Consider the following 14,886-nt stretch of genomic DNA (forward strand, 5'->3'; position numbering starts at 1 on the left):
CTTATAGAAAGACAGCTGCACGTGGAATTTAAAAAAGCTAAGTCGTTGAAGTGCAGAGTAGAATGTCATTGCCTAGGACTGGGTAAACCTGGGAGATGCTGGTCAAAGGTACCAAGTTTCTGTTCTGTAGTGCGAAAAGTCTGGAGTCTGTGAAACTTGGCAAGTATGGCTGGTAACATTGGATACATATTTGAAATCTGCTAGATCATATCCTCACGAGAACAAGAATAAAAAAGAAGAAAGAGACAATAGCAACTATATGTATGGGTGATAGGCACAGTCATTGGCCACACCATGATGAACATTTCACAATGAAGATGAACACTAAAACACCATGGTATATGCCTATTGTATACAATTGTGTGTGTGTGTATCTGTGTAAGATAGGATCTTGTTATGTAGCTAAGGCTGGCCTCAAGCTCACAATATAGACCAGGCTGGACCCATGCTCACGGTAATCCTTCTACCTCAGTCCCAAAAGAGCTAGGAATCTAGGATGATAGGGGTATACATATTAAGTACCCCTCAATAAAGATGGGAACAGAGCATCAGAGAAAGCTGAAGAGCCAGAGAGACAGCATGGGTGCTCAGAGCATTTGCTGCCAGGCCTGATGATCTGAATCGCATTCCTATGATCCACAACAGTCAAGAGAAAAAACTGATTCCAGCAAATTGTCCCCCAATCTTTATATGTAAGCTGTGGCACTCATGTCTACACACAAAATAAATGAATAAATAAACGAAATTAAAAAGTCTGGTAACAAAAAAGCAGCTATAGTAAGAGCGAAGACTGAGCTGGGTCAGGGCAGGTCAGTGATTCATCTCAGCACGTGACAGATTTGGGTACCTGTACGCAGCAGATGTTCCATGACTGTTTACTGAACAAATAAATGAACTGTCTGTTAACGAGATTAAATTATCCAGAAACTCACTCCACATTTCCTGATTGCCCTTTCCATGACTAGCACACTAGCACACCACTTTTGAAAAAAAAAAAAAAGTGAAATGTTTTTCCCAGCCAACAGTGTATGTCATAGAGAACTGTACTTGGAAACCACGAACAGGAAGCAAACCACCCACACATTTCCAAGAATTACTGTCTCATTTCCCTTCCTCACGGTCATAAAGTGGTGGTTACCTGAATCGATGCTCGTCAGTAATGCATAGAAGTTGGGGAAATACTGGAGTTCCTCAAAGTTATCTTCACTGCGGGGGTTGGTTCTCCTTTCCAAGCCGTTTGACAAGGTCAAGGTGTTAGATACGGTCTCGTCATTTTCTCTGTTAGCAAAGCCATCGTGCATGGCTGCCGCTGGAGTCTTCAGTGAGGGGGAAAAAGACAATAACAAATAAAGATGGTTTAGAATGAATGCAGCTCCAGGTCAGTTCTCTCCTTTCAGATGGCCTCGGGGTTCCTCCTCCTTCACAAAGCCCGGCAGGTTCTAGGTAGGAGCTCCCTTGTGTGTCTCAGGAGAGACTAGACTGGGGATTTCTATGGTTCTGCTTTGGCCACATTCCCCTCCATGAGTCTTTCAGTGAGGAGAGAACTTTGATTCACACGATGCATAGGGGTGGAGTGGGGTGAACCAGGAAAGCTTTTGGACTGTCCATCAGTAACTGTACAAATACCTTAGAACTTCCAGGAGATTTTTTGTCTCTGGACGATACGTAATATTTTTTTTTCCGCTTCTCAGATCTGATCTTTGTTCTTATTTTGGTGAAAGCTCACTTGCCATTCAGTAGACTAGACAAAAATCTAAGAGATTTTCTTTTTCCTTTGTTTCTCCACATTTGATCTATCAGTATCCTTGTTGGCTTTACTTTCAAATCTTATGGCAATTTTTACATCTCTTTCTCCGGTAACCCATGTTCGTCCACGCAGTCCTTCATGCCCCCCTTCTAACTAGTACACCACTCATTGCAAATGTCTTCTCAGTTCAGTATCTTATGCCCTGTGGACCGAAGTATCTTTCTAGCAATTTCATCTTTAAAGACTTTGCTTAAGATCTACTACAAGGAGGCCAGAGATGAATCTGGGTTGGTAAAGTGCTTGCTTTATGAGCACAAGTGTCCCAGTTTGATCACAGAATCCACGTTAAAAATAAAAGTTGATGGGACTGGAAAGACGGCTCATTGGTTAAGAGTACTGACTGCTCTTCCAGAGGACCCAGGTGCAATTCCTAACACCCACATGGCAGCTCACAACTGTCTGTAACTCCAGGATCCAACACCCTCATACAGACATCCATGCAGGCAAAGTACTAATGCATACAAAATAAGAATAAATAAATTACTTAAAAAAATAACAAAATAAAAGTTGATCCCAGTGACACACGCTTATAATCCCAGGGCTAGGAAGGTGGAAATAGGCAGATTTCTTTGGCTTGATGGCTACTATCTTACTTTGCTTGGTGAATTCCAGGTCAGTGGGAGACTCTGTTTCAAAACACAAGGTGGACGGTGCCTGAGAAATAACACCCGGGGTTGTCCTCTGGCCTTTACATTCATGCATGCTGACATGTACACGTGCCTACATGTAAACATACCCACATGTACACATGTACCTGTACACATGCATACATACACACACAAATACATACACACACATACTCCTGCTATGCTATGGTTTGGATATGGCCTATTCCTGTCAAAATTCACATTGAAATTTGAATTACTGGGGCTAGAGAGATGACTGGCTGTTCTTCCAGAGACCTGGGTTCAATTCTAGCACCCACATGGCAGCTCACAATTGTCTGTAAATCCCGTTTCAGGGGATCTGACGCCCTCACACACACACATCCATGCAGGTCAAACCACAATGCCATAAAATAAAAATAAAGAAAAAAAAAGAATTTTTAATTGCCAATGTAAAGGTGTTGAAGGCAGGGCCTTTGAGGGTCTTTGAGACATAGCAAGTTCATACAGGCTCCTCCCTCAGGAATGGATTAATGTTTGTGTTGGTTTGAATGAGATGTTTCCCTTAGTCTTGGAGATTTGAATACCTGGTTTCCCAAGTGATGGTGCCTTCTGGGAAAGCTTAGGAGCTATGGCCTTGTTGGAGGAAGTGTGTCACTGGAGGCTGGCTTTGAGGTTTCAAAGCTACACACCATTCCCAGTTTTCTCTTTGCTTCCTGCTTATGGTTTAAGATATGAACTTTCACCTTGCTGCTCCAGCCTCCCTCCCTGCCTGCCGCCTTGGGCTCCAGCCTCCCTGGCTGCCTGCTGCTGCCTTGGGCTTCAGCCTCTGTACCTGCCGCCTTGGGCTCCAGCCTCCGTGCCTGCTGCTGCCTTGCTTCCTCATTGTAATGTGATGGGCTCTTAGTACTCTGGAACTGTAAGCTCAAACAAACTCTTTTTTTGTAAGTAGCTGTGTTCATTGAGTGATGTGGGACTCCCCTCTGTATGCTGCGAATACCTTTAGTTAGTAAAGAAGCTACTTTGGGCCTATTGTAGTGTAGATTAGGGTAAGGTAGGGATTCCAAGCAGATAGAGGAGGAGAGAGTAGGCAGAGTCAAAGAGATGGCATGTAGCTGCCGAAGGAGAAATATGCCTGGAGCCTTACCAGTAAACCATGAGCATCGTGGTAAAAGATAAAATAATAAAATGGGTTAATTTAAGTGTAAGAGTTAGCTAGAAATATGCTTATTAATGCTTAAGCTATTGGTTGGCCAAACAGTATTAATATAGTTTCTGTGTGATTATTTACAGTCTGGGCAGCCAGGAAACAGGCAAGCAGCTTCTGCCTACAGCAGTGTTTTATCACAGAGATAGAAAAGTAACTATACTCGGCCTTTCGTGAGGGACCCAGGCAGGACAGAAGATTGGGCCAATTCAGAAGACATAGGAAGGAAGAAAATCCCTCTCTGGGGGCTGGAGAGATGGCTCAGTGGTTAAGAGCATTGCCTGCTCTTCCAAAGGTCCTGAGTTCAATTCCCAGCAACCACATGGTGGCTCACAACCATCTGTAATGAGGTCCAGTGCCCTCTTCTGGCCTGCAGGCATATACNATACATAAAAAAAAAAAAATAAAAAAAAAAATAAAAAAATATTTAAAAAAAAAAAAAAAAAAAAGAAAATCCCTCTCTGGGATCTGCTTTGACTTTCTGGCTGGCAGAGTCAAGAAACTCAACAGAGAAAGCCCAAATTGCCAACAGAGATACCGGCATGTTAAAGACCTCTCAAACAGGGGGTTAAAATGATTAGTTAGGCCTAGAATTTTGTCAATTTAGTACCCCTTTCCCATCTCTAAATCTAAATAATGCACCCCATAAAAGCACCTTGTGGTTCATTTACAATATGAAACATGAAAATTGCATCCTTTTTGCACCCTGACTTAAAAAGACACAGGGTCATAGACACAGCCCTGGCAAAGACACACAAATGTGACTGTCAGGGAGCTTTGCACCCATATTGTAGGTGTGCACTGTCTTTTTCCCTATGATTTTCTGTCTAAACAGTTAATGCGTTTGCTAACTTGGCTTCATTCTGGCTTGTTCTGTGATTCTTTTCTGAGCTGCAGTCAAGGCTCTGGCTTTACCTGAACGGAGTCTCTAGGGGAAAGGGTGCTCCTTGGGCAGCTGGTGGCTGTGCTAGGCTGTGTCTCTCCACTGTTGACAAGACTGGGCTAGTTAAGGCTAGCTACTGTGTGGGAGAGACTTGTGTGAGAGAGACTTGTTAAAAGGTGAGTGGTACCCCTGCCCCTCTTACACATACACCTGCTTGTCCCTCCCCTTTCCCATCTCACAGGGCAAGCCACACAGGGCCTCAACTATTCCATCTTGGGCTTTTCAGCTCCAAAGCTGTGCACTAAATACATTTATTTTCCATTTTTAAAGAAAAGATTCATATTTATATTTATGTGTGTGGGTGTTTTGCTTGCACGTATGTCTGTGCACCAGGTGTATGCCTGGTAGAGGTGGAGGAGGCCAGACACTGAATCCCCTATGACTGGAGTTATAGAAGGTTGTGAGTCATGAGTCACCATGTGGGTGTTGGGAATTGAACCTGGGTCTTCTGGAGGAGAATTTAACACTCTTAACTGATGAGCCATCATCCCTCCAGTTCCTGTTTCTCTTTTTAGTAAATTATCTAGTCCCAGGTATTCTTTTGTAGCAATGAGAATCAGATGAAGGTAAAACCCTTTAGTATTTTTCCCTGGCTTTTACAGTAGGCATCAGACTCTACATAAGACTGAGGCTCTGCGTGGTCTGGGCTGGGGCTACTCCGCAGTCTCCTGACACTGCTCTCCTTTCCCTGTCAGTCACAGGCCCTTGTTTCAGTTGCCTGGATACTCCACACACGTGACCTCTCCTGTTTACAAGTTAATCCTATTTGACTTTTAGTTTTCGGCTCAAATTGCTTCCTTAGGGAAGCCTGCTCTCAGCCTAAGTGAAGAACAGGTGCCCTTTCTCTAAGCTCTTGATGCGGTTGCCTTTACAATGACTGTTTGGAGACAATCTACGTCTTCCACTGGAACTTGACCTCCGTGGGAGGAGAGATTGTGTCTTTTTAAATTACCATGGCGTTCTTAGCACCCTATGGTACTCTGAAAGAATACTTTGTTTGCATTAGTGCATTTAGAAGACATGAACAACAAGCCAAGCATATGGATGTTTTAGAAATGAATAAATGTAACAAGTGAAGGGTTGTTAAGTCACAACTGCTTTTGTGTAGACCTGTAGATCTGTTCCTCCATGAATATGAAAAGTTTGGTGGTTTGAATAGAAATGGACACCGTAGGCTCATAGATTTGAATGCTTGATCACCAGGGAGTGACACTATTAGGAGGTATGGCCTTGTTGGAGTAGGCCAGAACCGATCTTATTTTCTGGCCCTTCTAAAATAGCATCTCTGCAGGGCCTGTTGATACACATTTGTAATCCAAGCATTTGGGAACCTGGGAGGATTTGATCTAGAGTTCAAAGACAACCTTAGGAACACAGAAAATTCAAGGCCAGCTTGGACTACATGAGAGAAACACAAACACACACCAAAACAAAACTAAAGCCACAGAAACAACTGTATTGCATGTGATAGTTCACGCCTATAACCTAGTACGTAGAAGGTCAGAAGGAGTATTTGCCACTGAGCTGAGGCCAGCTTACATATCATGTGAGAATCAGCAAATAACCACCTTCCAAGAAAACCCAACCCCAAAGCAAACAACAGAAGTTCAGCATTCTATATAGCATTGCTTTGTATCACAGAGGATGCTGGAGGTGCTAAGGGGAGGGGGAGCTTCAGGTCTGTGTACTCAGGAGAAGGAAAATCAAAGGCAAAGCAAGGAATCTGACAGCCTCCATTGCTACATTTCTCCAGAAAGAGAGCTGAGTGAGGAGACCAAGATCACCGTAACTTTGTTGATTCCAAGAGAAAAATGCAGAGAGGAGCCCAGGAAGGGGAAATAAGAATGAACTGCAAGCCCAGATGAAAGGCGATAGACAGGCTTCTGAACCAATGAAAAGGGGAAGGGGCAGGTGGAAGAACGCAGCCTTACACAGAGGAAGGATCAGACTGGGGGTGTGAGGCTGCTGTGCAGAGGATTGATCTATCTACCCCTCCCATCTTTCTCTCTCTGTGTGTACATGGATGTTCATACACATGCACTGGGAATAGATGATAACATTTATGTAAATGGATGGAATACCAAAAATGCTTTGGAGCATTGGTTCCAGCACATTTGGGATGCTGTAAATACTTGTATCATATGATATGTTCCCAGTGTGCTAAAAATGAGACACTTTCCAAATACTCTTTGGCATCAGGTAAGGCACTAATTGTACAGAGATACATAAAGCACACATACTCATATGCCCATGACACGAACGCATTCCTCACACTCTTGTACATACCACTTTCTCTGATATTTTTCCAGCCTGATTCTCGGTCCCGCTTGTGGGTTTATCCAGGGCCTCAGCCTGATTCTCGGTCCTGCTTGTGGGTTTATCCAGGGCCTCCTCGTAATTGTTGGCTTCTTTGGAAATCAATTTTTGTAAAGCCTCGGCTACTTCGTCTTCCAGAGTGTGTGCCTGGCTTTCAGTGATCTATTATAAAGAAACGAAGCCATAGAGCTGCTATTTCCGTTCCTGGACATAACTAAACAAATAGACACCTGAACTCTAGTTCAATAACTTCTTGACCTTTTGGCTAAGATAAAATGTAAACTCCAGTTGAACATGTAGGCACCATGCAAGCTTCCAACAGTCCTACTCAGCTATGACTCCCAGAGCCACAGCAATGAACGCCAGCATGGCACAATTTCCCTAAGGGGATAGTAGAGGCATGCATACTTTCGTAGTAACCAACAGCTCTCTAATCAGACTTAAGACCTGCTCAACAAAGGTGAAACCACGCTGGTGCTGGAAGCCTAGCTAACTCCTCAGTGCTGATGAAGTCATGGATATTGGAGGAGAATCTACAACCACTACTTTACTAAGCCAGCCTAATCTCTAACAACAACACAAATGTTTATCTTTATACCCACAGATAAGTGGAGTCTTCACTCCTAATCAAGGAAACTTCTCTTTGCAACAGATAATCCTTTCTTATGCAGGCTGTGGTGGTAACTGCCCAGCACTCCAAGAAGAAGTAGGCTATTCATGCAAGCTGTCAGTGGTACCTGCTGAAACCCTAGGGATGCTTCCTGAGAGAGACACCTGAGGGATGCTGCTCTTTAGCTGCAGGTCACATGATCAGTTACAGGATCCTTGTGACTAAGAACCTCAGAGAAACCTGCTGGGCTGTGTCAGGGCTGAGCAGCCAAGTCGTGACTAGGGAGGATTCAATCGCTCAGAGTTCCTCAAGCATCCACTGCCAGTCTCTGCTCATGTTATTTCTGGTTTTGCCACACACATCCTCTGCCTCTGCTTGTTATAGCCTGACTTCCCTTCTAAGCTCATTTCAAACACCTCTTCCTCTGAAGCCTTTCCCTACTTCCCACTGGGCACACACCACTCTCTGGCAAACTGCACAGCTATACAACTCTCAAACTGTCTGTGTGATGGGCGTGTGTGCTTATCTGGCCCTTCTGATAAACCCAAGGGAGTCCTTGGGAGCCTAGTACAAAGTAGGTGCCCCATAAACATTTGATTTCTTGAATTACGAGGCTCAACTTCCCAGGACACTGTAGAATGTACTGAGAACCGAGTTTGCTCTCCTGCAAACCACTTACTAGGCCGAGATTCAGCAGTTTAGAAACAATCTTGTCAAACACTCCTCTGTCGTTCTCCTCATAGATCCTGGTAGCAATTTTGTGGACAATGTCTTCAGCAGTTAGAGGGGTTCCATCCAGTTGATGCAGGCCATCCGGGTCATCTAGACAGAGCAAGCACAGCTTCACAGCATGGTGAGTACACACCTATTCTATGCACCATATTATAGCCCATACTTTCTGAAATACTCAAGATTTTTGTTACATATATTTATCACCTATTCATTTGTCATTCATCCATTTAGAGATAGTGTCCTACTATGTCACCCTGGCTGACTTGGAACTTCCAGCAGTCCTCGGCTTCTGCCTCTTGAGTGCTGAAATGACAGGCATGGACTGCCGTGCCTGGCTGCTGGAGTACCTCTACATAACAAAGCTTAAAGTTAACAATAATAAACCCCAGTCTCCAAAAGACAGGGAGCTTATTTTATGAGCCTGGAATAATGCTGGAGTACCTCTACATAACAAAGCTTAAAGTTAACAATAATAAACCCCAGTCTCCAAAAGACAGGGAGCTTATTTTATGAGCCTGGAATAAAAATATTAAAGCGAGAGATATACATGAACATCATACAAATTTTGCAGAGAAGCCTGTGAATATATGTCCTTAGTTTTCCTGGGAATTCATTTAACGTAACTTCAGAATAAGGCAAGGGATCATTCTGAGTGAGAAAAAAGGGCTGTGTGTGATGGTTCACGCCTGCAAACCTAGTGCTTGGGAGCCTGAGGCAGGAGGATTGACATGAGTTTGAGACTAGGCTTGGCTAACAGGGAGAGACCTTGTCTCAAACAAAGCAAACTCAAACTCTAAACAACAAGAACAACGATGATGACAATGACAACAAACTAATGTGAGGGAGAAAGGGGACAAAGTCAATGAAGCCTTGGTCCATCCACACAAGAATCCCAGAAGTCTATACCACACTGAACAGGTCTGCTTTACAGAGTATCTATACCACATTGAACAGGTCCGCTTTACTGAGTATACCACATCGATCAGATCTGATTTACAAAGTGTTAATAATCTGTCATATAGAGGCAGATGGGAAAGATCAGTGGTTTAGCATAGTGATTTCTCTTGTTCGCTATAGACCTTGGATCATTGGACAAAATAATAAGGGCATTGGTCTCTGTGCTTAGCTCAGTGGTAGAGTGCTTGTCTAGCATTTGTAAAGCCCAAACAATAAAACAAACAATTATGAGTAAGGGTTTATTTAATTTGATTGGAGTTATAAGGAACAGATGAAGTAAGATTATAAATGCACATTTTGAATCATACAGCAGTGTGTGTAAGAGTGTACTACTGCAATTATGCCTAGTGGATTTAGATTTTTAATATTTTTGTTTTGTTTTTCAAGACACGGTTTCTCTGTGTAACAGCTCTGTCTGTCCTGGAACTCACTCTATAGACCAGGCTGGCCTCGAACTTACAGAGATTCACCTTTGCCTCCTGAGTGCTGGGATTAAAGATGTGTGCCACCACTGCCTGGCAGATTTTTAAAGGAATTGTGATTATTTTCTGGAGAAAATGGAAATAGAATTCCTTGCCAGATATGTTATGAATAATGCTTTATTTTTTGTGACAGAGTATCATTATGTAGCCTGGCTTTGAACTCTCAGAGATCTTCTTGCTTCTGCCTCCAGAGTACTGAGATTAAATGCATGTATCATAACACCCAGCTCTATGACTATAATCCTTATCACTTTCCCTCAATGAAAGAACAACATATTTCCATCCCAATTCTGCCCTTTTCTTCCAAGACCCTTGGGGATCTGGCCAGGGAATTTCTCCCATGGCATGGCCTTTCTTCTAGACCGTGGGGATGGTGGCACTGCAGCTTCAGGCAGACACCCTCTCCTGCTTTTGGATGCAGGCTTTATGAAGATGAGTGGTGGTTATACGCAAAGACCGTGTTCTTGTTCAGCCACAAGCCCTTTGAGACCCAAGTGCCAGAGTGACAAAAATCGTAAAATTAGTTCCCTTCATGTCTGGTTGGAAGTGGAGTTCTTCATCTGTTTCTCAGGAGCACAGCCTCTCTATCACTTCGGTCTGAATTTTCCATTTGTGGGTTGCAAGTCAGGCGCTGGGGACTAGTCTTCCGTCTATGCAGAGGAGGAAGAATTCACTTCCCTCCCCACTTCTCCCTTAGGAGCTGAGAAGGAAAGAATGTTGGCTGCCTGCTGACGCTGGAAAAAAACCCAGATGACTGTTTTTCAGCTCATTTACTTCCCAATGGGGAGAATGCTGGAAACTCAGAAGAAATGTCTTCCTCCTCTGCTGCGCCGCTGCGGGCTCTTGAGCCAGGAACTCAGGTCTCCCACGGTGGAACTTTGAGAGCTGCAGTTAAAAGCGAAGTACTTGGCCACTGCCCTTACCTTCCATCAGTTTCCCCCACGCTCTTTGAAAATGAGAAGAATACCTTAAGGTGATTTCCCAGCTGTGCTCAAAGGAGTGTTTTATGCTTCCCGTGTGAAGCCTCAGAAAGAAGCCGGCATAGATTCAAATTTTAACCTTTAGGCAGCTACAATGCTCTATACAGACATCAAAGGACTGTGGCCCTGCTATGTCTTGTATTCCTTGTATCTCATTTAATACCTAGAATTTATTTCTCCAGTAAAATTGAAGTCTTACTATGTTCCAGACACCAGAGTTAGAGTGCTGGTTGTACCTAGTATCTCATTTAACACTTGGAATTCGTTTCTTCAGTTTAATTGAATTCAAGTCTTAATATCTGCCAGACACTGGTAGAGTGATGGTTGTGTTTAGCATGGTCCCTGGATGCACAGAGCTTATTATCTAGATCATAACCTGCAATGTGAGAATTCCCCCATAAATTCCGGCTACTGAACACTCAAAGGCACCTCAAGCATAAGCACATAAGGGAGAAACAGGCAAGGATTTTGAATTTGGAGCTTTTCTAAAGGCAGTCTTGGGTCCGAGGACATAGCCTGCCAAAGACCCTCTCCCTCACTCTACCTCTGGGGCGGAGCCTGGACATCTCTGATGCTCTGTTCGGATGCCTAGGCGGGTTCAGACCCACTGACTCTAGGATTTGCAGGCTCTGAAAGGAAACTAGACCTTCACCCACAAAACATTCTCTCTAAGACCCTTGACTTAGTCTCCGTAGGATCTCAAGTAAAGTTAAAGCAAATCTGGGCATAAGCCAAAAAACATGAGGACCAGCCCTATCGCTTTAAACCTACAAACTGGCAGTAAAATGACTAATTAAAAAGTAGACTCTCAAGTCACAAACAAATCTGTGTCTCTGCTGGTTCCTATAACCAGTGTGGCTAATCAAGTCAGACAAATACTACATTCTTTTTTTACTTTATTAAACCAAATGTTCTGTTTAACCAGAGTGATTAAATTAATTTCTTTTACGCAATTATGCCTAGTGTCGATTTGCTTCTGGTCAACATACCTTAGGTTAAAAAGTAGAATTCAAGATTTAAATTCTCCAAATAGCAGAGCATAAATCATTGCCTCCATCTACTCAACACATATAATGCACTTTAAAAGTCTCCTCATTGCCATGAAACAAAAACAAAGACAGAGAAGAAAGCCCATGCTCACTTCTAAGCACTGGTCTGCAGAATTGAAAATACTCCATTTACAGAGGTTCACTGATTCCCTCACACGTTCTTTCATTTCTTTGCTTATTTATAGAATCATACAATGAATTAAGGACTATTCAGGCACTGCCCTATAATGTCTCTGTTCTTGTGAGTGTTTCAGTGTAGTTTTGGATAAAGGCAATCGTAAGTGGTTACAGTTACAAATATAAAGGTTCAAACTACAAGACGAGCAATGACGGCAAGGAGCAAAATTGCAATGACGGCAAGGAGCAAAATGTCTATCAGATCATGTATGCTGGACAAGCCCACATGTGTTTGACAGTAACTATGAAGACAGAAACTTTATGAAGGATTTTGGTTTTGGTCCTAAGAGAAATGAGAATCTACTAAAAGAGATTTATGGGAAATAAAGAAGCATGCTCTGCTCATCCCATATAATCCCGGCATCCAGACAGAAGCACAGGACCCTCATGATCTAGGCTAGCCTGAGCTACGTACAAGGTCTTGGCTAAAAACAAACACTCAAACAACAAAACAAAATAAAACTAAAACCTAATGGCATTCTGACCATCGTGGCACACATGTTTGCAATCTCAGAAGTCAGAAAACTGAGGCAGGAGGATTATGAGTTTAAGACCAGCTTAGACTATATAGGAAATACTGTCAAAAAAAAATCTGAGGAGCTGTGGTTATAGCTTGGTGGTAGCGTGATTAACTGCCTAGCATGCATGAGCCCCCAAGTTTGATATTAAGCACTCCCTACAAGGAATGACATGCACACATTTCCATATATTATATTTGTAAATTAAAAGTCCACTCCAGTTGTCACATCATGAATAGGCTGAAAAAAACTGTAGTGGTTGCTGGGAGATCTGTAAAATATTTTGTTGTAGTTCAAATGAGACACGATTGGGTATTGGGTAAGGACAGTGGTGACTGAGAACAGTAGCTTTTCTGTTGGTAAAAACATGGGAACTAACTTGGGAATAAAATGAACCAGTTTTGGAAGATTAGGATTGAAGAGGTAAAAAAAAAAGAGAATTATTTCAATTTTAGATTTCTGTAATGAAGAAAAAAAAAGGATAAATAGCAGCAAAGAAGAGGAAAGATCTTTTGAAGAGGATCTGTGAGGAGGAAGAGGTCATGAGTTGACTCTGGTATACATTTGGTTTTCTGTGGGCCTGACACTTCCAAGGGAAGATGCTAGGTAGAGAGGAAATAGGTCTATAGTCCAGAGAAGTCTGAGTTTAAATGTAGACTGGCTAGATGAGCAAAGGCAAGAGGTGGAAACTACCAACAAGAAAATAGTGGACATTTCATTACTGGGAAGGCATGTTTTATTGATCTAGTTGTTTGAAGAAATAATGTTTTATTTGTAGTCGTTATTAAAATAAATAGAAATAATAAAATGAATTTTCTAATGTAAATACAGATATCAGGTTTTAAAAAATTTCAAAGCATCGGTAAGGAATCCAGTCACTATGGTCACTGTTATTGCTCTTTTGAAATGGAGTCTGGTTGACTTGGTACTTTATGTAGCCCAGAATGGACTTGTGACGACAGGCATGACCCACCATGCCTGTCAGAGTAAAGGAAACATTAAAGGGAAAAGTAGAGACTCTAGACTGTTTTTTGGTATATTATCAGTAAGTTTTGGTTTTACCTCAGCTTTGGACCCAACATATGACACAGGTCATGAGCATATTAGATATATTTTGCGACCTTTATAAGTATGTGGCCTTTTTTTTTTAGTATATAATGAAAAACTCAAAATGAGAAAAAAGATAGCAAAGCATCCTTTAAATCATTTACCTTGAAATTTATGGTCCAGTCCACTCTTTGTAGAATCATACTCATCAATCAGTTTTCGATTTTTAGTTGAATCAACATCTTCCACATCCAGTGTGTTACCAAATGGGGGGCTTCTTATAGACTGCTTTTCTTTCTCCAGTTTTTCCTTTTCTGTTATCGCCCTTAGCAGGTTCAAGTTATCGACAGAAGAATAATTTCTTTCACTTGGCTTGCTTTCTGGAAGAAAAGTTCCAAGCCCAACACATCGATTTTAGTTTAGAATCCCATGACCTATGTTATTTAACTGAACAGCAGTACGATTTCCTTTTACCTGGAGGGTTTGTCTTTTTAATCTTGTCTGCCTCCGCCTCAGCAATCTGTGAAACAAACAGGAGACAGAGCGCATCTTAAAGCAATGTTTCACAGCTTACCAAGTATGCAAGTCCAATGATTTCATCTCCAGAAGATTTAGTTTTGTTTGTAAAAAGCAATGCTATGAGGATTAAATGAGATAAACAAAGGACTGGTGCACTTTAAGTACGAATTTCTTTCTCCTGTAATATTGACTAAAAATAAATCTTCAACCAAGCAGTGTGGCATGTGCCTATAATCCCAGCAATCAAGAGGATGAGGCGGGAAGATCAAGGGTTGTAGGCTACCCAACAAGACTCTGTCTCAAACAAAACAACAAAACAAACCACACACACACAGATGTCAGTAAGTTAAGCCATCTTCTAAGAGTGGATGCAGTATTGATCTTGCTGGGCTATCATCATGTGGGCACTCTAGCACTCTCTATGGACATAACTCAATGGACATAGCACTCAATGGACATAACTATGAGAACATACAATTATCGAAACTAGATTCCTCACCTTAATTTTTGTCAATTTATTATTAATGTCCCAGAGTTTGTAAATTCAAAATGGCTAAGATATCACAATGTAATTACAATAAATAATCATGAGAATAAAATGACATAGCAGTTACAATTTTACATCCAACCCACCTGTTCATTCAAAGGTCTTTCTGCACTTAGTTCTCTATTATGCAGAGATTTGTCTAGAATAAATACATAAAAATATAATTTAATTGTGCATTTGGATGATAAAATATGTTTTTCATTAAAATGAAAGCAGTGAAAAATCTTTTAAAGAAATAATGCTGGGTGGTTATGAAATCAAATTTATATTATCAAAGATAATCACTTGTGTTCATGATGAGTATCAGTGTTGGTAAACTTAATATATCACTGCATCCCTGAGTTAAATGTAATCACACTTTTGTTTTCCGATCAGAAATTTAACATATGG

General features: G+C 41.8%; 1 protein-coding gene across 1 annotated transcript in view; it reads right to left on the reverse strand.

Annotated features, from left to right (window-relative positions):
- The window catches only part of Scg3 (secretogranin III), a 37,577-nt gene that overhangs the window by 22,016 nt on the left and 675 nt on the right, over positions 1 to 14,886 (reverse strand). Inside the window, exons 2-7 of the mRNA XM_050126024.1 lie at positions 14,583 to 14,635; positions 13,905 to 13,950; positions 13,595 to 13,810; positions 8,168 to 8,310; positions 6,849 to 7,040; positions 1,139 to 1,316 (exon numbers count right to left, since the gene is read on the reverse strand). Of these exons, the coding sequence (XP_049981981.1) occupies positions 1,139 to 1,316; positions 6,849 to 7,040; positions 8,168 to 8,310; positions 13,595 to 13,810; positions 13,905 to 13,950; positions 14,583 to 14,635 (828 nt within the window). The remainder of the gene's footprint in view (positions 1 to 1,138; positions 1,317 to 6,848; positions 7,041 to 8,167; positions 8,311 to 13,594; positions 13,811 to 13,904; positions 13,951 to 14,582; positions 14,636 to 14,886) is intronic.

This window comes from Alexandromys fortis, unplaced genomic scaffold (genome assembly GCF_014885135.2).
Source record: "Alexandromys fortis isolate MF-2015 unplaced genomic scaffold, M_Fortis_MF-2015_v1.1 scaffold_22, whole genome shotgun sequence".
Classification (NCBI taxonomy): Eukaryota; Metazoa; Chordata; class Mammalia; order Rodentia; family Cricetidae; genus Alexandromys; species Alexandromys fortis.